This window comes from Podarcis erhardii (assembly GCF_964252035.2).
Source record: "Podarcis erhardii genome assembly, chromosome: 4".
Taxonomy (NCBI): domain Eukaryota; kingdom Metazoa; phylum Chordata; class Lepidosauria; order Squamata; family Lacertidae; genus Podarcis; species Podarcis erhardii.
This window is the reverse complement of record NC_138508.1, coordinates 46,665,827-46,688,807: the sequence shown is the minus strand read 5'-3', so window position 1 is coordinate 46,688,807 and position 22,981 is coordinate 46,665,827. Positions and strand designations below refer to the sequence as shown.

Genomic DNA, 22,981 nt, shown 5'->3' with positions numbered 1-22,981 from the left:
AACTGCATGATACACATACATTTCCTGGATTCTAAATTTCAATTTGTACATCAAGATGCAAGTTCACAGTTCCTTCCATCTCTTGATACACCTAGACAAGCCCATTAATCCAAAATTTATTTTGCTTGCTTTCTCTATCATAACTACATACAGAATCACATTACGCATGACAACAGATTCAGGGCAACAGATATACTGGCGAGTCAAAAGTGTGTTGACATACTCTTAGCAAACACAATGGAACCATCCTTATCAAGAATACTAGCCAAGTGCATCAGATGCATGTATAATGCTTTACACTGTTTACCCCAGTAATTTTTTAACACAGTGATAGAAAGCTGCCATAATTATTACAAATCACATGAAATTCTGGTTTTTATAGCAACATGGGCAAAAGGTACCATAAAGCCTTGAATTAATTCACATCAAAGAAAGTATCCAGCAATATTCCACTACTGTTAACAACAGTAAAAAGCCTTGGCTTAAAAAAACTTAGACTTTATTATGGGGTAAGGAGTAAAGTTCTACAACCAGTACTAAATACAGTACAGTTGTACCTTGGAAGTCGAACGGAATCCGTTCCGGAAGTCCATTCGACTTCCGAAGCATTCGAAAAATAAAGCTTGGCTTCTGATTGGCTGCACGAAGCTCCTGCAGCCAATCAGAAGCCGTGGAAGCCCTGTCGGACGTCCAGCTTCCAAAAGAACATTTGGAAACCAGACAGTCACTTCCGGGTTTCGATCGTTCAGGAGCCAAAACGTTTGAGAACTAGGCTGTTCGAAAACCAAGGTACGACTATATGTTGAAAGTAGCTGAAAATAGTGTCCAGTGTATATCTATACAACACTAAACATTTAAAAAATCCCCCTTGTAACTTCACAAAAAGTTATAGCAAGCAGATAAAATCATAAAAGCTTTGACCAAAATATTTTTAAAGGGGAGCTAATGGAAGATTTCCATTTGTTTTCAGCCCTGAATCAGAAAGAATCCTAAAAGTTCCTTATTTTTATTTTTATTTATTCAACTGCCATTCAAATTTCTAAATGTAAAACCTAAGGGCAGAAAAAGCCATATAAAAGCAAAGACTTCACATTGCTGCATTTCTTGTACTTTAACACAGTTGATTCTGGTTGCTACTTTTTTTTGGTTGCTACATAATTTCTGGTTGCTACATATTTTTTAAAAAAATATCTCCATCGTGATGAAAATGTAGGAATAATGGAGCATTATATCTTTTAAAGCTATCAGTTATTCAGATATTGTCCCATTTAGAAGATGAAATGCTAAACATAAGATAATTTAATTATATTTTAATGGGATTTTCTATCTGAAATTTAAAAAAGTGAATACAGCTTGAACTCCACTGCAAGATTGGCTAATTTACACCTCTCTCATTACACACACAATGGAAGGGGGGAAACAAGAGTTTCTTTGTTTGTGTACATTAGCTCAAAGCTGTAAAAGTCATTCAGTGGAACTTTACTATGCTTTCACCCATACCTTGCTTGTAACAACATTTGTAGCCTCTGAAATTACATGGGGTGCAGTCAGACTAAGGTAATCACCCTTCACTTTTGATTCATGGAGCCTGAAGAAATGGATTTATGTGCATTACACAAGCAGTTAAAAGGCAGGTTCCCCGTTTATTACTTCTTTCTTCCAAAACTATACCAAAGCAAAAACTGAGTAAATAAAGAAGTCCATCACATCGGAAATGTGGAAATATAGCCAAGGTTATTCTAGATAAAATTACCTACATCAATACTTTTACTCAGAAACACCATGACAACATGAACTAAGTAGTGTCATATGCCATGAACACCTTTAGAAGAAAAAATGGTATTTATTAGTACATACAAAATGTATATGTATCAACAGGTAACAGGGAAAAAGTTGGTGCAGTGTATTTAACCAGTATTTTGTTGACATTTTAAAACCATGTTTCTACAGCCCTTCCAAATGGAAGTGGAAAACTTCTAAAACATAACCACACAGCAAAAGGTGGAAGTAGAGCAGTAGTTATTGGCACAAGCTCACTTAGTAAGAAAATTCCCAGCTGCCTGCTAGGAGCGAGACTGCAAACCTGGACACACTAACCTACAAGTCCTCCATGGGAATTTTGTCCAAGTAAGACAAATACAGGATTGAGCAGTGAATGATTTATGTACAGCATCATGCTACATCTTCTTCTTCCCCCAAAAAACGACAACACAAAAAAACCGGGAAAATGTAGTACAACCACTCACAACCATCTAGAAAGACGGACTCTGGTCAGTCTCTGAAAAATGGCACTTTTCAATATCAGCTATAATAGCCTTTGATTTAGGATCAGAGATGCTGTGTGTTAGTCGTTCCAATTTCAGATTACAATGCTATGAGACTACCGATCCTGTGGCATTTATAGTGCTACTCAAGTACACCCACTGAAATAGATGGACATGGCCTATTCTGAGTGAAGCTTTGCTGAATACCAACTATCATTGACTGCAAGAAGAGATGAAAGGTTTTTTCTTGCTTGCTTTCTTTTTTTTCTTTTCTTTTCTTGCTTTCTTTCAAGGGAAAACTTGATATTCAGATCTGAGCCATTTTGTTTTACAGCTTTTTTTTGGCAGGGGTGCTTCTAACATTGACATTGAAGCTATTGCTGAAGCATAGCAAATTCTCATCCATGTGGGAGCATTTAAAATCACATCCATGCCATATGCAAGTATTGCTGACATTCCAAGGAAGAGGAAAAAGAGCCACGCTTTAGTGGCCCCTCACCACTAAATGATATATAAAAAGGAGTTCTTATACACTGTACAGTGGTGCCTCTGGTTACATACTTAATTCATTCTGGTGGTCCATTCTTAACCTGAAACTGTTCTTAACCTGAAGCACCACTTTAGCAAATGGGGCCTCCCGCTGCTGCCACGCCGCCACCACACAATTTCTGTTCTCATCCTGAAGCAAAGTCCTTAACCCAAGGTACTATTTCTGGGTTAGCGGAGTCTGTAACCTGAAGTGTATGTAACCTGAAGTGTATGTAACCCAAGGTACCACTGTACATAGTTTTAAAAACTCTAATGTGTCCCAACTTGATAAGGTGAAGTGTGCTACACAGCCCATAATCCATGAATAAAAACATTTGTACTTTGCCATTTACAAATCCAGGCATTCCATATTTGCTGAACCTTGCAGGATAACTTTAGCTTTTAGGGTGCTTTCAATATTAAGCCAAGCATAGTAACTGCAGCTTCTCGGCTGCAACAGTGCTGGAATTGGCTAGCACATATTCTGCCCAAGCCAGGAAAGTGAACTGTAAAACTAATAATTTCCCTTGAGCCTACGCTAAACTGATGCATGCCAGCTACTCCCACAGGAACAGAGAGCCTAACAGTTAAGAAAGAAGCTGTGTGTAAACAACCACTCTGCTTCAAGGCAGTTGTTCTTATAAGCTATGGTGGATTTGATTCAAATATATACCGCAGTAAACAAATTCGGAGAATAGCATACCAAACCATTATTTTTCTCCTGTGAAAGGCTCTAGTGACCCAAGCATCTGAGATGCAGGCTAAGATTCTCTTTTTGCCTAACCGTGATCCGAAGAAAACAAGTTTTATTTCAAGTGGGCTTCTGTAGTTACCATCTCTTGCCATTTTTATGCACTACTAACAACATTTAAATTTAGTATGCATCCTTTTAAATAAATGAATTACTGCATTTTTTCTATTAATACATTTTTGGATTTTGAGAATCAATTTGCATTTATTTTAAAGAAATGTATACAGGCAAATACCGTATTTTTCGCTGTATAAGACGCACCAGACCACAAGACGCACCTAGTTTTTGGAGGAAAACAAGAAAAAAAAATATTCTGAATCTCAGGAGTCAGAACAGCAAGAGGGATCGCTGCGCAGTGAAAGCAGCAATCCCTCTTGCTGTTCTGGCTTCTGTGATAGCTGCGCAGCCTCCATTCGCTCCATAAGACGCACACACATTTCCCCTTACTTTTTAGGAGGGAAAAAGTGAGTCTTATAGAGCAAAAAATATGGTAGTTAAAAATCTAGCTGACATGGGGGAAGGCCTGGGAAATCTTTTAGGAAACCAGACTGCTAATCAAGACTAGGTTGCCTCCAGCTACCACAGCAAAAACAGAGTCTCAGCAGACCTCATGAGTAGCATATTTTACATGCGTACTTCCCCACCTCAGCTGTATCCCATGTTGGATATTAGATTTTAAACTTTTAATTAAATAGATATTTACTATAGATACATATGAATGCAAAAAAAGAGAACAGAAACACAAACATTCATCTACTGAATACATATGCATGCCAGATTATACTACCCAAGACATTGAAGCAACTCCTTTTGTTTTTAAGAAAACATATCTTTGCTTCCTGCCCCCTTCCCACCAGCACATTCCCACTCACAGATAGCTCTGTTTTAACATTTTCTTTATTACAGCCTTGAAAAAGTGGGATAATGAATGACTACTATAAGTTTTTCCTGCAGGATTTAACAAGTATAACATAGAATGCTAGTCACAGCAAATGTCTGGGTGGAGTAGAGAAACCTCAGAAATGCTCCACACAGAGCCAGAAATTAAGAGCTGTGCCAACACTCCAATCATGTGCCGATCAGATTCATTTTTACAGAGCGACAACACATGCCATGTTCAATTCTTTGAAGAGAAGCTGTCTCAGGTTGATTCTGTGTTTAATTAGCAGGCCTAAGAAAGCTATCAGGAATCAGGTGTTGAATGAAAGTCAAATGAATCAAGTAAAGCCCTTGGAGATGTGATGAAATGGCTGAGTTACAAAAGCTGGCTTGGATACAGGGTGGTAAGAGATGCTTCTGGGTGGGATGTTTTGCTGAAGTGTGGCAATGACTTGTGAAGCCATGTCTTCTTCTACTATACTAAGACTTGCCCTGGGACTGATTCAGGTGATATACAAATTGTGCAAACAAGCCTTTATGAAATAATGCATTATTGCATACTCAACAGAAAACTAATAACAGTTATTAAACTCTAGAATTGCAGTATGTTCAGCTGTGATGAAGCAACCCTGAGCTCCTTTTTATTTAATAAATAAAACACAAAATAATGTACATTCCTTAATGAAATAGAAGTCCAAAGTGCTGGCCACCATATGACAACAGCTGTGAAGTGCAAACCAGATAGCTCATGTCTACCACTACAGAGGACCAAAAAATAAACTTCATTGCCATAAAATATTGATTAGGGTGTTCTCGTGATAGTGGCAACTGAGGTCCATTTCAGATTACTTCATGTTGTGATAAGAAGCAACCATTTTGTGAAAGCGTGTTCTCATTAAAAGATAGCGTGTGTTGCGGATGGGGCCAGGCAAGACACCCCGTAGTTGCCAGGCAGTGTAGGATAGTGGGGCCTGGCAAGGATTGGTTGATTGTGTTGCTGGGGTAAAATTGATGTTGCCAGTTTGGCGGTGGGAACAGAGATTATTTAAACAGTGCTCACAGTGATCTGCTTTCTCTTTCGCTGTGGGCACCGGATCACCCGCCCTCCCTCCCTTGCTTTGGGCTTGTGCTTTGACCTTGCTATGCCTGTCATGGGGTCATCTGCCTTGGGGCAGGGACCTGGTAGGAATTTTGTCCATCTGGCTGATTAGTGTGTGCCATTTGGTTTTTGCCTACTGCGTAGCAAATCGTCACAACTTGTAAGGTTAGCGGTTAGGCATTGGTTAAAATTGGTTGGAGGAGGAGTAAGGATTGGCTGGGCCTGCCCCTCCAATGCTGCTGCTGCAAGGGAATTCCGTTAAAGGAATTCAGGGGCTTACCATCCTTTCGTCCAAACCCCTGGAATCGGGTTTGGGCCGCGTAAGCCCCTGGGAGCATGCGGAGAGAAGCTGAGGGCCTGTGGCGCAGCTCCAGTTATCCCTGATTTTGTTTCCCCTCACTGACTTTCGCTGGAATCCGGGAGTCAGTTCTGTCCCTAAGGCGGGGGGGACAGATAGTCATAACCAATGCCTAAATAACCACTCACATCTATGTATGTTTAATAAAGTTGTGGCCAAAATTATGCCAAAAACCTTAAACAAAAATTATGTGTGATGTGTGAGTTATTGGGGTAGGGGTGTTTTGGGGGACCTCAGCACGCAAATATGAAGAATTATTCCACTTTCTTTACCTCAGTTTCACAAATAAAAAATCTATATTAATGTATCCTTATTATCACATACCAGATTATGCCAAGAGGTGTGTGAATATGTGTAAATCACTAATGTCCACCAAATAGTGGCATACAATAAAATGGGGGTGTAGAATTTCACACGCACTTTGGAAATGGAATGTATACAGTGGTACCTTGGGTTACAAACACTTTGGGTTACAAATTCCACTAACCCGGAAGTAGTACCTGAGGTTGCGAACTTTGCCCCAGAATGAGAATGGAAATCGCACGGTGACGGCAGCAGGAGGCCCCATTAGTGAAAGTGTGCCTCAGGTTAAGAACTGTTTCGGGTTAAGAATGGACGGCTGGAATGAATTAAGTTCGTAACCTGAGGTACCACTGTATTAACATATTCCTGCATTGCAGAGGGGTGGATTAGTTGGTCCCTTCCATGATCCCATCTAACTCTACAATTCTGTGATACTAAGCTGGACACTACAGGCGATTTTGAAGCATGTTTAGCAAAGGGTTTTTTTTATCAGCACATGAAACAAAATATGCACTTCGAACAAATATTACAAATCAAAGTATGTCTTCAGCTGTGGGAAAGTGAAGTTGGCTTTCTATTTCTTCTGCACAAATACCTATTGGTTTCAAGGCCTAATTCAAAGTGCTGCTTATTATCTATGAAGCCTAAATAGCTTGTAACCAGAATATCTGAAGGACGAACTCCTTCCCTGTTGACCTGTTATCAATTACAATCACTGGCTCTATGTTTCACCATGAGAGGTACAGCTAGCAATAACATGGGATGAGGGCCTCTGTGGGAGTTAACTCAGTTGTGGAGCTCTCTCCACAAAGATAGAGGCAATCAATATGCACTTATTTCATCAGAACTTTAAAGGGTTTTATCTGTATGTTAACTTGTTGTTATTTTTATTTTGTTTTGTAGTAGTTTTACTGTTTTCAACTTTTACTGTTATTAGAATTGGGTTTTTATTATTGTGCACTGCCTTAGGGGAGCTTATGGGGGTTGAAAGCAGTATATAATTCTATAAATAAAACCTTTGATTCAGACACTTTCCTTAAAGCTGATTTTCTTTAAAAAGCCATAGTTAAAATTAATCACAGTGCAGCATTACATCTGAACCCTAGCTATGGTTAATCTAAAACTAAGGTGAAAGTTTCTGATCTCCTGCTTGTGGCCAAGCTGGAAGAGGAAATATTGCACAAGCAATACTCGTTTTGTGCAGGGGTTATGTTCCTGCACAAATGTGTTTGTGGGGCCCACATAAAGCATTCCATTCCATTCCACCCCACCTATTCCATCCCCATTCTGCCCTTTTGTTGACATTTTGGGTCACCTCTGGATTTGGCACCATGCAGACATGAATAAATCAGTCATTGCCTGTAGTGTGCAAGCTCAAGTCCCACCACAGCTCATCTTTCTTATTGTCAATATTTGACTAAGGTTCTTGCAATACATTAATTATGCCTAGCTTTCTACTGTTAATACTATTATTACCAGGTCAAGTTCCTGTGAAATGGTTTGTAGTCCACAAAGTGTTACAATAAATCTGTTAGCCTTCAAGAGGACAAACATCTCTTTTGTTTTGTCCAATGTTTCTAAATATGTTCCTACTCAGTGTTCATTTGACTCAGCTCCCTGATGCTAAAAGCTTGGCAAAAGCAGAAGTTCTGTTATTGTTACCACTGTAATCCCTTAATGAAATTATGAAAAACCGGGGGGGGGATGGGGGGCATTAACAATAGCAGTTCAGGTAAGAATTCTGCTAAGTTACTTCTGTGTATAAACTGCCAGATGAAAACAATAAAATATACAAATGTAACTGAAATAAACACTATGCAACATCAGTTGCTTCCCTTTTATGCTGCAACTGTACAACTTCCATATAGGCTAGCATTATTCTGTGAATATTAATGAGTTATATTCAAAGGAGAAGCTTCAAAGCAAGTTCAACGTTCCAGACAGTCTTCTAAAGAATCCTCTGTAAATACTTCTGCAAGTATATAAACTGAATCATTTTCAATGTGTGACTTTTTCTTTTCACAAAATGCTATGTAAGCAATGAACCATAGTGTCCATTGAATTATTACTTGTCATTCATTACCAAATATTAGCATCATTTTTCACACATGGTAACTTACCCTACAGTAACTGCCAAAATTAATGGACAAATGCATCACAATCAGCACTCTTACTCTCTTAAAATATCATTTTCCTTTACTTTAGTTCTCCATGTTAATGTCATTTTTCGAGCAATAATGCAGCAAGTTGCTTCAAATATTCCTATGACATACATTCATAGTTATAAATAGCATATTCAGGTGTGTTATTCATTTTTATTCCACTCATCAACCAAAAAAAACCACAGGCTTACAAATCACTTAAAAAGGGATGCCTTGCCCTCATCGCTCACAATCTAAGAAGACACAACATGAAAGAAAAATGGAGCAAGATGGATGAGAAAAAAGTCAACTCAGGAACAAATTATTAGTTAAAAGTTCTTCTAATGACCTGCTGAGGTGGAAAGGTTGCTGGTAAATCAATTGTGCTGATAGAGTGGCCCTGCATCCCTTCTCAGCTGCAGCCTGATGCACTGGATGCTACCAAGTCACAGCTGACTGAGAGGGGAACCTGACCTTAATGGAGCAGGTGGTAGGCCTGCTTCCCATCTTTCCTCCCTCTGCTGATGAAATGGCTGCTGCTAGGTGACAGTTAAGGGAGGAAGCATATTTTATACCACAATAGTAGTGACATTAGTAAAGATCTCACTATTTTAACAAGTTATAACTTCAATTGCTATGTGTTTGTCACTTTCTCTCTGGCTGGAAGGGCAGTGGTCCAGTGTGAAGGACATGAATGACTGGTCCCAAATAACTGGAGATTATTCTAGAATCTGGCTCCACCACTAAGAATTTTTATTTTTATTTTTACCACCCATCACAACCTTTGGGGCAAGGGTACTAATGAACTAATTTTGGGGGGAGTTTTTAATATTTGATGTTTTATTGTATTTTTTTATATTTTGTTGGAAGCTGTCCAGAGTGGCTGGGGAAACCCAGCCAGATGGGTGGGATATAAATAAATATATTATTTATTATTATTATTATTATTATTTAAAACTGGGGCAAGTTCACTTAGGAGGAGATGGTCCTTGGGACAACCTAGCCTCAAGACACCAAGGTCTTTGTCAAAATCAGCACTCAAAAACAAATAGACATGTTTGAGATCAAGCAAAATATAATAAGTTGTGCAGGAGTCATTCAGCCATCCAAACCACTTTATTAGAAGTCATTTTAAGTTCTCAAATGTTCCTCATAATACTCCATGAAAACTATTTTTTATCAACTCTTAGGGCACAAATTAAAATCACTAACATCACTTAACACAAATTACATAGCTTGCGCCCATTTGAATTATCTTCTATGTGGTCCTTAGATGCAAATGCTGAATGTTCACTCTTCCTACATGATACAGTGGTACCTCGGGTAAAGTACTTAATTCGTTCCGTAGGTCCGTTCTTAACCTGAAACTGTTCTTAACCTGAAGCACCACTTTAGCTAATGGGGCCTCCTGCTGCCGCCGCACCGCTGAAGCACGATTTCTGTTCTCATCCTGAAGCAAAGTTCTTAACCTGAAGCACTATTTCTGGGTTAGCGGAGTCTGTAACCTGAAGCATATGTAACCTGAGGTACCACTGTATTCCAACTTCCCTTGAATTATGTCCAATTATCATCACAAGGAATAGTTCTTTTTGTCTATAATTTAGATAACCAGTGTTGTGGTCTGATACTTATAACAAATGAGCACACTGGGCTTTCTTCCTCTCAGCTATTGCTTGTGCTTTAGTTATTGACTTCCAGGTGCACAAACCAGGAAATTAAAGTCTCAACCAAAGTTTTGGCTGCACTGGCCAACTTATAATTTTAAAATACAGTTGGTTGCTAAAACTTGGAAAGAGTGTATGTTTCCTCCAAGTTAATTATTGCTGTTGTTGTTGTTTAGTCGTTTAGTCGTGCCCTACTCTTCATGACCCCATGGACCAGAGCACGCCAGGTTAATTAGGTTTCTAGCTCTAAAGCAATCTGGTGTTCTCTTGATGTATTGACATGCAACTCCCATGAATCCCTATTGCAGTCCAACAACATTGGCGGTAGGTTGGGGGAAGCTGCTCTAAGGCAGGGTCACTCAAAGTACCTTGATTAGTGACATCCTCAACTATATGAGAGGAATTTTGCAACAATGTGCTTGAAATAGAACATGAGCAATGAAATTTGGAGGACTGCTTTTAAACCATTTTATCCTCCTTAAAAGTGAAAAATTCTTCAATTACACATGCTTAATGAGTTGGCAAATATCTATCCTTACATGAAGGATACAGATATGGCAACCAATTCAATGCACTGCTATTAATACATTAGAGAAGGTCAAACGTCCGTGGCAAGCACTCAGTTTCTTTTTACCTGAAAGTGTTGAAGAATGGTTACACTTAAAGGGCCTTCTGCCTACACCTGGCTTAGGGTGTTAATTTAGGAACTAGAGCTACTACAATCATATCTTGCACACATCATTGTAATTCTTCAGTAAAGCTGCAGAATTTTAAAAATGGTAGTAAAAACACTGAGGAGTATAACTCTCTCTTAATAATTTACTTGTGGGGTTTTGTTTTTAACTTCCCCTTTCCTTTACCAGTTTTCAAAGAAATCAAACTCAAAGAAGTCAAAGTTTTCTGATGGAAGTTTTTATAGTGTCTCACACACATTTACCGGTAATCATCCTTAAATTAGTAGCTTCCATTTGGGAAGAAATCATAGTCAGCTATTAAAAAAGTACTTTCCCATCACTCTGTAAAAGGCCCAATCATTAAACTATAGCACAAAGGCAATAATAACCACTTTGCATTGTTTGTGAAATCACCCTTTTGCTACACTAAAATTGCTATACATCCTCACCAGCTAAATGAAATAACTCACATTCGAAATATCATCAAGTCTGTTTACATTTTCATTGCACGATAAATTTTAAGCCAATGAATGAATCACTGGTTTTATTCTAATCCTGTAATGTACATTTTACTGGAATTCTTTTAAATCAAACTATTTCACAACAATGTAACTGGAGGTTATTTTAATCTGGTAACTTTAGGCCTTTCCAGCAAATGAACCTGATGAATCATTGTTGCATGTGAACCATAAGGTAATGAAACTGCAGTTCTTTTTCAGCAGGCATATATGGTTCTTTGCTCAGAGATTATGTCATCTATTGCTATTGAGATTGCTTCATGGAATATGGCTGTTTGAGTGCCAAAGGTTCCCATTGCGCTGTATGTGGCACCATCACTTTCCAGTGAAAGCTTCTTTCAGTCAATGCCTGGATCATCTTATGGAGATTCTGCACTTCCTTACTATGTAGTCCATTTGGTTTTGTTTAAAACAAACTCAGCTGGCAAGTAATGACACAGCAGTCACTTCTCTCACTACAGCAATGCCTCTATATTTTCTGAAGGTAATTTTGTGTTGTTTTTCTTCATTGGACACTTTGTAGTCCTTCCTTCTTACCCCCAATACCAATAAGGCTTATCAAATCTCAGAAGAGAATTGACAAAAAGCCACAAAGACACAATCTTGCAAGAGGCCTTTTAGGGAGAAAGCTGGAAAAAATGTGCCCCCATTCACCTCATCTTTGTTCCTTTCAGAAGTCAAGTGTACACATACAACATGGCACATGGCATTTTCTCCTATCTGTAATCTATAAGGGATAGCTCCCATGCAAAGGAGGGAGAAATGCTGTTTGTTAGTTTTTTGCACGCTTTTGCTGACAATGTCTAAAGTAATCACTTGGAAAATCTGGATGGGCTTGAAGACTATGGTACTGTTTACATATATTGCACCAATCACTGTTAGTCACATGGCTCATCTTTACTGGCCAAGCCAGAAGAGAGATACGTTAATCCCCTGACTCCACATGTTTATGGTTCTTCGGGAACCCAGGGATCATCAGACTGAAGCTGGTTTAAAGCATCCAGCACTAATAGTTGGCAGCTTGTCTAGACATCTGCCAAGGGACTGCCAGTTTAACAAGCCAGCATGTAGCGTAACCACTTGCCTGATAGCAGAATGAGAGTATGTACACATCAGATACTTGCCACGAGGGAAAATTTCTGGCCAAGAGTGAATGTCCCTCTGTTCCTTTGACACCAAACACTAGAGTGCACTTTGCACCTGGCAAATATGGAATGAAACTCATAATGAACAGCACCTTATATTTATGCAACTCAGCATGCAGCAGCTGCTGTCCTTTCCTAGCAGCTTTACCAAAAGAGAGAGGTGAGAGGCAGGAAGGCATATCATCAAGTTAGTTTGAGTACACCCTTCCATCTCCGCAACACATGCATGCATGCACTCACATACAGACCTTTGTCACTGCCGATATTAATAGTACCTACTTTAAAAAAAAAAAAGTTACAGATCAGGCAAACAATTTCACTCTATAGTAATAATACTATGTAGTTACAGTCATGGTGACTTTTGGAAGAACACTACGAAAGCTAAAATATGATATTTTGCATTATATTTTTAATACATTTCATTTAGAATATTAAGCATACAATTTAATGGCTTAATGGGGGTTAATAAGAATTCCTCTGAATTCACAAATAGTACATATCTATTTTGCTACTTATACACAGTGGAAACCTGCCACTCATTTGATTGTGCATTCATGCACAGCAGAAGTGACAAATCCTATTGCCATGTTTAATTAGGTATGTATAGTTTTTCCACACATAAGTAGGGTTCCAGCTGGGTTTTTTTACAGGAAGAGGGAGGATTGTCTCTTAAGATAGACTCATACAACTTCTCCACTCCTTAGCTATTCTGCTAGTAAGAACATTATTTGTAGATTTATTAGATGGGTGAATGGCGTGAGTTTCACAGTGCAGTTACAAAAGTCGAAATAGGTGATCCAACAAGAAAGACGGACAAATGGACCAAACAAAACTATTAGCCATATATTAATTCCTAAAGTTATTCTAACGAGTTTTACATTCCACTACCAGAAAGACTAAACTATGAATGTTCAAATGTTCCTTTCTAAATACTATCTTGAAAACCAAATAAAAAGCTATAGTAGGAATCATGTAAGCAACCTTAATGCAAACTTCTAGTCACAGGGAGGAGAAAAAAATGCAATTCTCATTTTACTAACACAGCTAGAAGATCACAAAAAAACCCAGAGAGTGCAGTGGCAGCATCTTTTGATCTCTACATGTAGCAACTTTTGGCATATGAGTAAGTAATTACTAGCCCTTTGAAAGGCCTTCTTTGAAGAAGGAACTGACTGTAGTGAACTATTCTTTCTTATTGTAGAACAATCGCTACCCAGTTTGACACACAGGGACCATCACGTTTTGAGGAGGTTTACTTAAAAGCTTGTGTGTGTGTGTGTGTGTGTGTGTGTGTGTGTGTCTGTGTAGTTTTGGGGTTTCAACCTCCAAAACAGAATACAATCAGCACCCATTTTTACTACTCCTGAACGACCCTGTTTAATAATGTAACTGAAATGTCTTATAACACAAAATCCTAGGCATGTTCACTCAGAAGTAAGTTGACTGGGCTCACTATCAGAAAGTGGGCACATGACTTCAGTTTTCATAGAGGCTGTATGGACCTCTAAAGCACATAGCTTTTGAAGTCAATGGCATGAGAATCAGGGCTGTTTTTCAATTCTATCTGGTTGAAACCATTATCCAAACTATTGAGTAAACTTTTGCAAACTATTCATATTTAACAAGATGAAATTATAAACACATTCATTTTGTTTAAAACAGTATTCCTCCACCTTTTCAGACAAGGGATGCAACTAATTTCAATGTACAATACGGGTCTTCTATCTCTCCATGCCCTTCCCAATAGCTCTATTTCCCCTTTTCTCTCCCTCCCTTTTTAAGAAGGTGTACCATTTTAGATTCTCATGTGACATGGTGTGGTGTCCAATCCACTAGCTGAAGATCTATGATAAAATACAAATTGTTTGTATTTCCATACCAGAGAGCAGAGTAGAAGTACTCCACTGGTTGTGCTATTCAGCATGGAGGGCAAACTAAGATTATTTCTCAAATAAACTTGTGTACAGTGGTACCTCGGGTACTTAATTCGTTCCAGAGGTCCATTCTTAACCTGAAACTGTTCTTAACATGAAGCACCACTTTAGCTAATGGGGCCTCCTGCTGCTGCTGTGCCGCCGTAGCACGATTTCTGTTCTCATCCTGAAACAAAGTTCTTAACCCGAGGTACTATTTCTGGGTTAGCAGAGTCTGTAACCTGAAGCATATGTAACCTGAAACATATGTAACCCGAGGTACCACTGTATATCATATTGCTTCAATTAATCCACAAATAAATTGATTTCCAAAACAAAACAGAAGGATCAACTTTGCAGTAGGAGGGCTAACATAGAGCTATGCCATGGTCTCTGGATCATATGAACCCTTTAGAACACAAAAGAAACAGTGATTTGATGTTATACTCTCCTCTTTGTGTTGTTGCTGCTTTGTTTGTTTCTATGTAGAGTAAGCAGTAACCTCATGGAGTGCTAGCTAGAAATGGTTACCATATATATAATGAAGAAAAAAAGTAACTGGAATGTAACCTTTAAAACGCAGTATGTACCGTAAATAGGAAGTTAAGTGTTTACAACCACAATACAGCACACACTAAACTTAAGAGTAAGTCCCACAGAACTCAGTGGGTATATTAATATTAGAAGCACATTGAACATATTATATCAGGCAAGCTCACAACAGCCAAGTTAAGCCAGCATTATTCTCATACAACAAAGGCTGAGAGAATTTGTGGCTGGGAAGAGAATTGAACCATGCATTTGTTGGCACACACTTTTAGGTATTACGCTAGGTTTCTATGTAATTAGCAACACATTATAAAGTGTTTTAAAACTGGTGAACAAATAAGAAGAAAAAAAATCCATACCATGAATAGACTTAGCTCTTTTCAGCTAAAGTTCTAGCAAATTTGACTGAAAATATTTTTTTCTGGATCAGAAGTTGAATAAAGACACAAGACTGTGCTTGTTTTAAAAATAGAAAGAATTAGCATTAATAATTAGGCATAATTATGTCAGTTGCACATATTTAAATTAGCAGGACAGAAGCAAGCCATGGTCTTTTGTATGAGAATTTAAAAACCATTGCTGAGTGAAATACAGTACTCAAAACAACTTCCAGGCAAAAACAAATGTTGTTAACTTTTCTTTGTTTCCATGTGTATCTTCTGGCATAATGTTTCAATCAGTTAGCTTTTGCAATAACTGATTGCTAAATTTCCAGAATTTGAAATTACTCACTCAGTCCTATTCAACATTATAAAACAACACAAGTTGAACATCGGGGCAGGGGGAGTACAGTACACAATATGGCCCACGAAAATTATTGTAGAGTAGTTATAAAAGAAGTGTCATAGTCAGGATACTCAACTTCTATTAGCTTTTTTAGTAAGTCAAATGCGTTGCAGCCATGCCAGTAACCATGCAATCCGTACTTCTTGAAAACTAAATAAAAAAGTTAATGGCAAAAATGAAAATATACAATAAAACCCCATCTTCACCAGAATTATTATCAAATACTTCTTGAAGTAAAAAAAAATGCATCACAACTGTCCCAATGGTTTTTCACGTTGATGGTCATGTTGCAATTCAGAATAAATAGAAGCTGGAAGTGAAATATGGAAAATCAGACAACAAAAATCCCAGACTATTCCTCAGTAAGAACAGTTGTCTTGTGCTGCAGATGAAGAAAACTGGACAACTGCAAACTTTTAAGTTAGACAAGCACACTGTCCTCACCTTGAACTAAAACAATAGAGTATTTGTGCATTTTAAAGTAACTCAAGAAGAAAGAACCAAACACAGCAAATACTTCCATGGGACCTTCATGACTCATAAATTTACTGTGAATGAACATTAAGAACTGGAGAGTTTTAAGATATGAAATCTGCAACTAACTTGCACCGCACTGGCATGACACTACAGCCAGGATAAAACTTCCCAAAGCTAATTAAACCAGTTCAAACAGTGACTAATGACCACTAATCCCACTATCTTCTCAATGATCTTGCCTTCCTCTGTTTATCACACTTGACACATCACTTTACACATGAGAAGAAACTTTTAGCATAGGAAAAAATAACCACAAGGGAACCCTTTTGCTATAAATCTGGGGGGTGGGGGGGCTAAGAGGGTAGTAAAAGAGGCAAGTGAGACAGTTTCCTCCCACTGACTCTGATTTGCATCCAACTCTGTGCTTAAAGTGCACTCCGTGAAATAATGGAAACTGAGTGAGCTGGTGACATTACTCAAGAATTTAAGAAAAAACAGATACAGGGTTTCAGGTTTAACCTATTCACCTGTCCTACTCCCACAGAGCAGCAGCCAGCTGCCCTACTGCAAAGTAACCCCAGTCTCATGGGTTATATCCCATTCAGCACATGGGAAGTACCGTAGCTCATTTTCCTATCCAGACTGTTCTCATGTCACCCCTGATCAAGGGAATAGGTTTCATGGGATTGTAACAATTTTTTGCGGTCAGAGTGAATGATTTAACATATGTGCCAAGCTTCCAGACTTTGCCAGAAAATTTACAGTTAGTTTGCGGAAAACTTGAGCTAGTAGTCACATCCTAGTTTATATCCTTTCAAAATAAGCATACTCAAATTCTAAAATCCCCTTTGTACGTTGTTTAAAAGTTGCCAGCTGAGGGTGGGTGTGAGCACAAGCTCTGACTTGCTAACAGAAGTTAAGGAAAGGGAGAACTCTTCTGGATGGGATTAAAAAGTGTTTTAAACCAATAATTTATCAATCTAATTCCACAAGCACATATCTGCCGAACTTCATACTTACTTCCAACTAAACATGCATAATGAACTTGGAAGTGTGTGTAAGGGGTGAAATTCATGAAAGAGTGAAACTTAAGTAACTCCAGAGATAATAAATCTATCTTGATCCTAAGCATCCCTTAGTTGGAATTTCCATTTCAAAGAAAGGTCACTGTAAGCAAAGCTATGTAGTAGTGAACTATCCACTTACTCTAGGAGGTAAACACCAATGGCTAGTGATGAACTATAGTTATTACCATATGAGTACTGAACACTGGAACAATATGCCCTCAACAAAGGTTTAAAAAGTGATGTTTCATATCAGTACATCAATCGACATATACTGAATAAACCATGCCTCTAGCTTCCTACTTGCCAATACCTGTAACCTCTCCCCCCCCTCACCTAAAACTGTAGGAAGAAGTTGTTTCCTGCTGTTTCTTTATGATCTACGGTATTTTAATTACAGTCCTCTGCATACATCAAACAAGGCTAATAGCCCCCTTGTTGCGAACTAGAGTGGCTGGTCCTAGCAGTGAGGACATGGGGGGGGGGGGGAGAGAGAGAGAGAGAGAGCTAGACCAGTTTGCTCCATGATCTACCTTCACCTACTCTACTCATGTGCAAGCTGATCTATAAAACACAAGTGACTAGAGACTAAGCCTCAGTGGACACAGTAGGGCTTGCTTCTGAGTAAACATGTATTTGATAGGCCAGTAAGGCTTCGATCCTTGGGATGTGCAGTGTCAAGTACATATAGTTAGGCCCTGGAGCATTAAGCTCTCAGCTGACTTGCTCCATCTAGTTTCTAGAAGCGGACTGACGAGTTTGGAAGCATCAGAGGACCAGTCCTTTGCTGCCAATAACCCTGCTTTAATTTTTCAAAACTATGGGTGCAAACTGATGCATGCACTGTGCACATGCCCTCCATAACCTCAAGGCTAGACGAAAGTCGGTTCCACCCACATACTAAAAATCACTTGAACAGGCAGAAAAACCTGAGGAGAGAAAGAAATAAGAGCAAGCCCCGGGAAACAAGACTGGATAAAATTGTTGAGCATCTTCAGCTGGATCCTAGCCTCAGTTGCCCTGCAGTGAGTGACTAAAGTGGATGACTCTTGAGAATGGCCCATTGTTTTCAGTGTAAGACTTAAGCACATGTTTAATTGCTTCCTGCTTTAATCAGCAGCAATGGCTAGAGTTTTACATTTCCTTGAATCCTTCCCCAACTGGGATAAGCAAGGGAGCCATCTGCCCGCTCGACAAACGAGATCAATAAATAAAAATCATTCGAGGAGCAGCGATTACCTGAGCAGAGACATAATAATCCAAAGAGATAGAAGTGTACAAACTCCGCGATCATTGTCTCCAGGTGGAGCCTGTCGATAATCTCATGCCAAAAGGGAGGGCTGGAGAAAGAGGGGGAGGGGGAGGACTTTCGCCAAAAGCCCCTCCAAGGCTTCCCAGTTTGTAAATCCACAAGCAGCTTAATGTAAGCGGCGGCGGCGGCGTCCCAAATCCTCCAGAAGTTGAACGGGGAGCCTCGTCCGGGCTCTTCGCAAAGAGTCTCTATTGTCAGCCGAAGCAGGCAGGGCTCCGTAGCTCCAGCCCAAGCCCAAGCCCAAGCCCAAGCCCAAGCCCAAGCCTGCGCTTTCCTCTCGCCCCGGGTGATCCCCAAGGGGGCTGCCTCGCCTTGCCGCGCCGCGGGACCATCCGACAGCAAGCGAGAAACAAAAGCAGCAGCCCGCTGGCTGGCTGGCTGGCTGGCTGGCTTGGCTCTCCTCAAGGAAAGAAAGGCAGGCAGGGAGCAAGGAGCGCGCAGGTCACGAAAGTGCCGCCGCTTCTTGCGAGGATCTCAGGCAGCGGGTGGCGGAGACGGGCCGGCGGCTGCTCTGGGCGAGGACTTGCCTGGGGTGGCGCTGGGCGAGCGCGCGGCAGACAGAAGTGGCGGCGCAATCGCAGCAGCAGCAGCAGCCCTGGGTCCCATCACTTGAAGCAAAGCGCCGGGACCGCCAGGCGAAGCAGCTTCCCGGCAGCCAGAGCGGAGCCGCGCGTCGCCCCAGCCCGCACCTCCCGGCTGTCCGTCCTGCGAAGCGACGGCTCTCTCCTCCTCCTCCTCCTTTTCCTCCAGCTCCTTCCCTCTCCAAAAGCGGAGATTGGCACAAAAGCGAGGGTGTGGGGGGTGGAAAAACTTCTGAGGGCGGCCTCGTCCTCCTCTTCTGGGCAGCCCCTGGTGGAGAAAGGGTGTAGCTCCTCGCCTCCACGCTGAGGGGGCTGCAAAGCCTGAAGTTTCTGGCGTCGCGTTGAGGCCGGCGCGAGAGAGAGCGCGCGCTTGCCTTTCTCGCCTTGCCGCTGCAGGTCTGGTGCCGCCTCAGGACACCTTAAAGGAGCCGCGCCTCCCCAAACTGCTCAGAAAGAAAGAGAAACACAAAAGGGCTACAATGCGGAGCTGGAGAATCTCCTCACTTGAAGACGACGGCGGCGGCAACAACAGCCCACATTCCCATGTAACTTTCTTGCGATGGCAAAGGGTTAGAAACTACCCTGCGCTATTGGATAACAAAAGGCTACGACTTGGAATATCACGGAGCCCGGAACAAACCATTTTTTTAAAAAAACATTACTTGCCTGGTGCTGTAAATGGAACTTCCCGACGTAGGATTCAAAAAATCCTCCCGGGGAAACAAGTGTAACCCTTTCACTGCTGCACAGCTGCAGTTAGGTTCCACTGAGCATAGGAGAAGAGGAGTATTGATTACTGTGAACCGAGCAAGCGAAATACATAGAGGGGGAAGGAAGCAAGTTACAAAAGTGACAACTCCTAGGGGTGGAAGTGTCTTCAACCTCCTCAGTATTTTTGAGGGCCTTCTCAGCAGTGGCATCCTCCCATCAGATGTCAAGTAGATAAAGAGCTTCACAACTTTTAGAAGACATCTGATGGCAGCCCTGTATCAGGCAGTTTTTAATGTTTGGTGTTATGTTTTATATGTGTTTGAAGCCACTCAGAATGGCTGGAGCAATAATAAAGGTATTATTGTTGTTGTTGTTGTTATTAGCCTGGGGCTCAGCCCCACCCCCAGTATTGAGGGGCAGAGGAAGCTGAGCGCCCAGCATTCTCCTCCTGCCAACCTGGACATCACTGATAGACAGAAGCCAATCTGCAAATATTCTCAGCAAATAGAAGATGTCACTGCTCTCCTCTGACCCCTGGGCAGGAGCTGCCCCCACCCAGCACGATTCAGAACCACCCCTGCCCCCCACAATCCATGTGTGACAGCTTATGACTCCCGCTTCAACCTTAGGGTAAAGTTGATTTGACCTCCTCGTATCTGATGTAGATCTTCACTCACCCCTTCTTCCCTGGTGTGGGGATGGTTGCCATTTTCTGTTTTGGCTCAGGTGCCAAAATGTCTTGGGTCAGGCCTGCCACTTGATCATTGCTATCCAATCCACAATAGCTGATCAGAATCATGTGGCTCCAATTTTTTCTTTCCTCATCAGAAGTATAAAGCAGTTGAGCTTAGGGAGAAATCTTATGCATCTTGGGAGAGTGGCTACAGGATCAATGCAGGGTGCTCCAGGAGTGTGGTGGGGAAGACCATGGATCCACAGTACTCTAAGCCCCCTTGTTCCCCCAATGCACACCCACACCCACATCTGGAACAGACCTTGAAACCACACCAGACCTGGAGATGCTATAATTAATCCCCATCCATTGTTGTCAATGGGGGAGGGAAGAAGATGAAAGAAAAGGAACACAATAAATCTTAAAAGGTACAATTCATCTTCCACCCTGCATGCAACCAACTTTGGATGTGGTGAATTCTCTTCCCACCCACACCTCCATAATATTGCTCTGTTAATATATTACTGTTTGTGATCATTTGCATATTTACTCAGATGTAAGCAGTGATGGGTGAAACCCCTTCCTGAGTCATAAAAGGAAGGGCTATTCCTCCTCTAAAATATTGGAAAACAGGATTGGAAGTAACCGTGCTAATTACAAGCCCATTTTGGATCTTGTTACACTCCTGTTCACGCTGTGATGCCCAGGATGGAGCTTCCAAGGGACCATAGAAACTGAGATGCTGCCATGCAAGTTTCTAAGCACAAAAAAAGAAGAGAGGTGTGGAAGGAAGTTAGGAACTAATTTCTGGCTGGCATTACTAACAGAGCCAGAAAAAAAGAGGGGGAGGGAGTATGTGGTTGAAATGCTTACTCTGAATGGGAGGCCAGCCCCCACAAGTTATTGTGCTTTACATTTTGAACGAGAGAATTTCAGACCTTGGCAACATCACCAGATTAACATCAGTGTGTGCAGTGGGACTTAACTCCACAGAAAGTGTGTACAGCATTGGAGCCTTAACCTGTAGGCACAAAGCCAGTGATAAACTGGATGACTGCCACTGCCTCACCTCTTTCCTTTATCTGTCATCTAGAAAACATGTTTACTTTCCACAAATTTTTACATAATTACAATTGTTTTAATAACTGCAGGTGTATTGCATAATACTTGAGGTTCAGTCTCACTCCCTTTGATTATTTTCACATATATACAACCTGAGCCTATGGTGGAGGAGTTCACAGCATTAACACCCCAAGAGGACCTTGCTTCCCACCTGGCTGCAGCCTTGCACTGAAACAGAAATCAAACATTGCTCTGTCTCTCTAGGTTCCCTGCTTCCCAGCTTGCTGCTTTGCTTTTCGCTTACATCACTTCAAACTCTCTGTTCTTGTCTTTCTAACTAACTACAGTGGTACCTCGGGCTAAGTACTTAATTCGTTCCGGAGATCCGTTCTTAACCTGAAACTGTTCTTAACCTGAAGCCCCACTTTAGCTAATGGGGCTTCCTGCTGCCGCCGTACCGCCAGAGCACAATTTCTGTTCTTATCCTGAAGCAAAGTTCTTAACCCGAGGTACTATTTCTGGGTTAGCGGAGTCTGTAACCTGAAGCATATGTAACCCGAGGTACCACTGTACTTGTGAGTTGAAAAATGGGCCCCCACCCATTTGCCATCTCATACAGAGCCACTTTCTTTGTTCCCCTTAATTGCCCATCACCATGCCAGGAAGCTAGCTAAACTATTCCAGGAATTAGAAGGGGGCCCAGGCCTTCAGCCTAACGCTTCTTCCAACTCATCACTATAAATCCAAGACCAGTCCTACCAATAAACAGAGGTAAGCAGCTGCCTCAGGTAACAGACAGAGAGGTGTTGAAGGACAGCTGTATGGGCCATACTGCCTGTCCTTTACCCCTAAGTTAGCTAGGTGCTCTCTCTTTCAGTGGAGATCACTGTTCTGTTGCCAGTGTGGAAATAAGATGCAGCTGTCAGGAAAGGTAAAGGTAAAGGGACCCCTGACCATTAGGTCCAGTCGTGTCCAACTCTGGGGTTGTGGTGCTCATCTTGCTTTATTGGCTGAGGGAGCCAGCGTACAGCTTCCGGGTCATGTGGCCAGCATGACTAAGCCGCTTCTGGTGAACCAGAGCAGTGCACGGAAATTTCTTTTACCTTCCCGCCGGAGTGGTACCTATTTATCTACTTGCACTTTGACGTGCTTTCAAACTGCTAGGTTGGCAGGAACAGGGACCGGGCAACAGGAGGTCACCCCGTTGTGGGGATTCAAACCGCGACCTTCTGATTGGCAAGTCCTAGGCTCTGTGGTTTAACCCACAGCGCCACCCGCATCCGTCAGCTGCCAGTACTATCACCTTTTATACATGGAAAAGGGAGTGTGTGCACAACAACATGCCTTAGGCCAGCCCTGAGTTCTATGATGAATGGAACTAGAACAAAAGCCTGCCTAAAAATGGCAGCATCTGCTCTGCTGTTTTCCCTAGCCAAAACATAGAATCATAGAATCATAGAGTTGGAAGAGACCACAAGGGCCATCGAGTCCAACCCCCTGCCAAGCACATAAACTGTGGATAATCAGCA

At 41.1% G+C, this 22,981-nt stretch overlaps 1 protein-coding gene across 4 annotated transcripts in view; it reads right to left on the bottom strand.

The window, feature by feature from the left end:
* Positions 1 to 22,981, bottom strand: part of ROBO1 (roundabout guidance receptor 1) — a 585,029-nt gene that overhangs the window by 257,692 nt on the left and 304,356 nt on the right. For 2 of the 4 annotated variants that reach the window (XM_081858410.1, XM_081858411.1), the window contains exon 1: positions 18,353 to 18,812. The exons of the other annotated variants lie outside the window; for them this stretch is intronic. In XM_081858410.1, coding sequence (XP_081714536.1) covers positions 18,353 to 18,407 — 55 coding nt within the window. In that variant the 5' untranslated portion in view covers positions 18,408 to 18,812. Of the gene's footprint in view, positions 1 to 18,352; positions 18,813 to 22,981 lie in introns of those variants that run through there. 4 annotated transcript variants of the gene reach the window in all.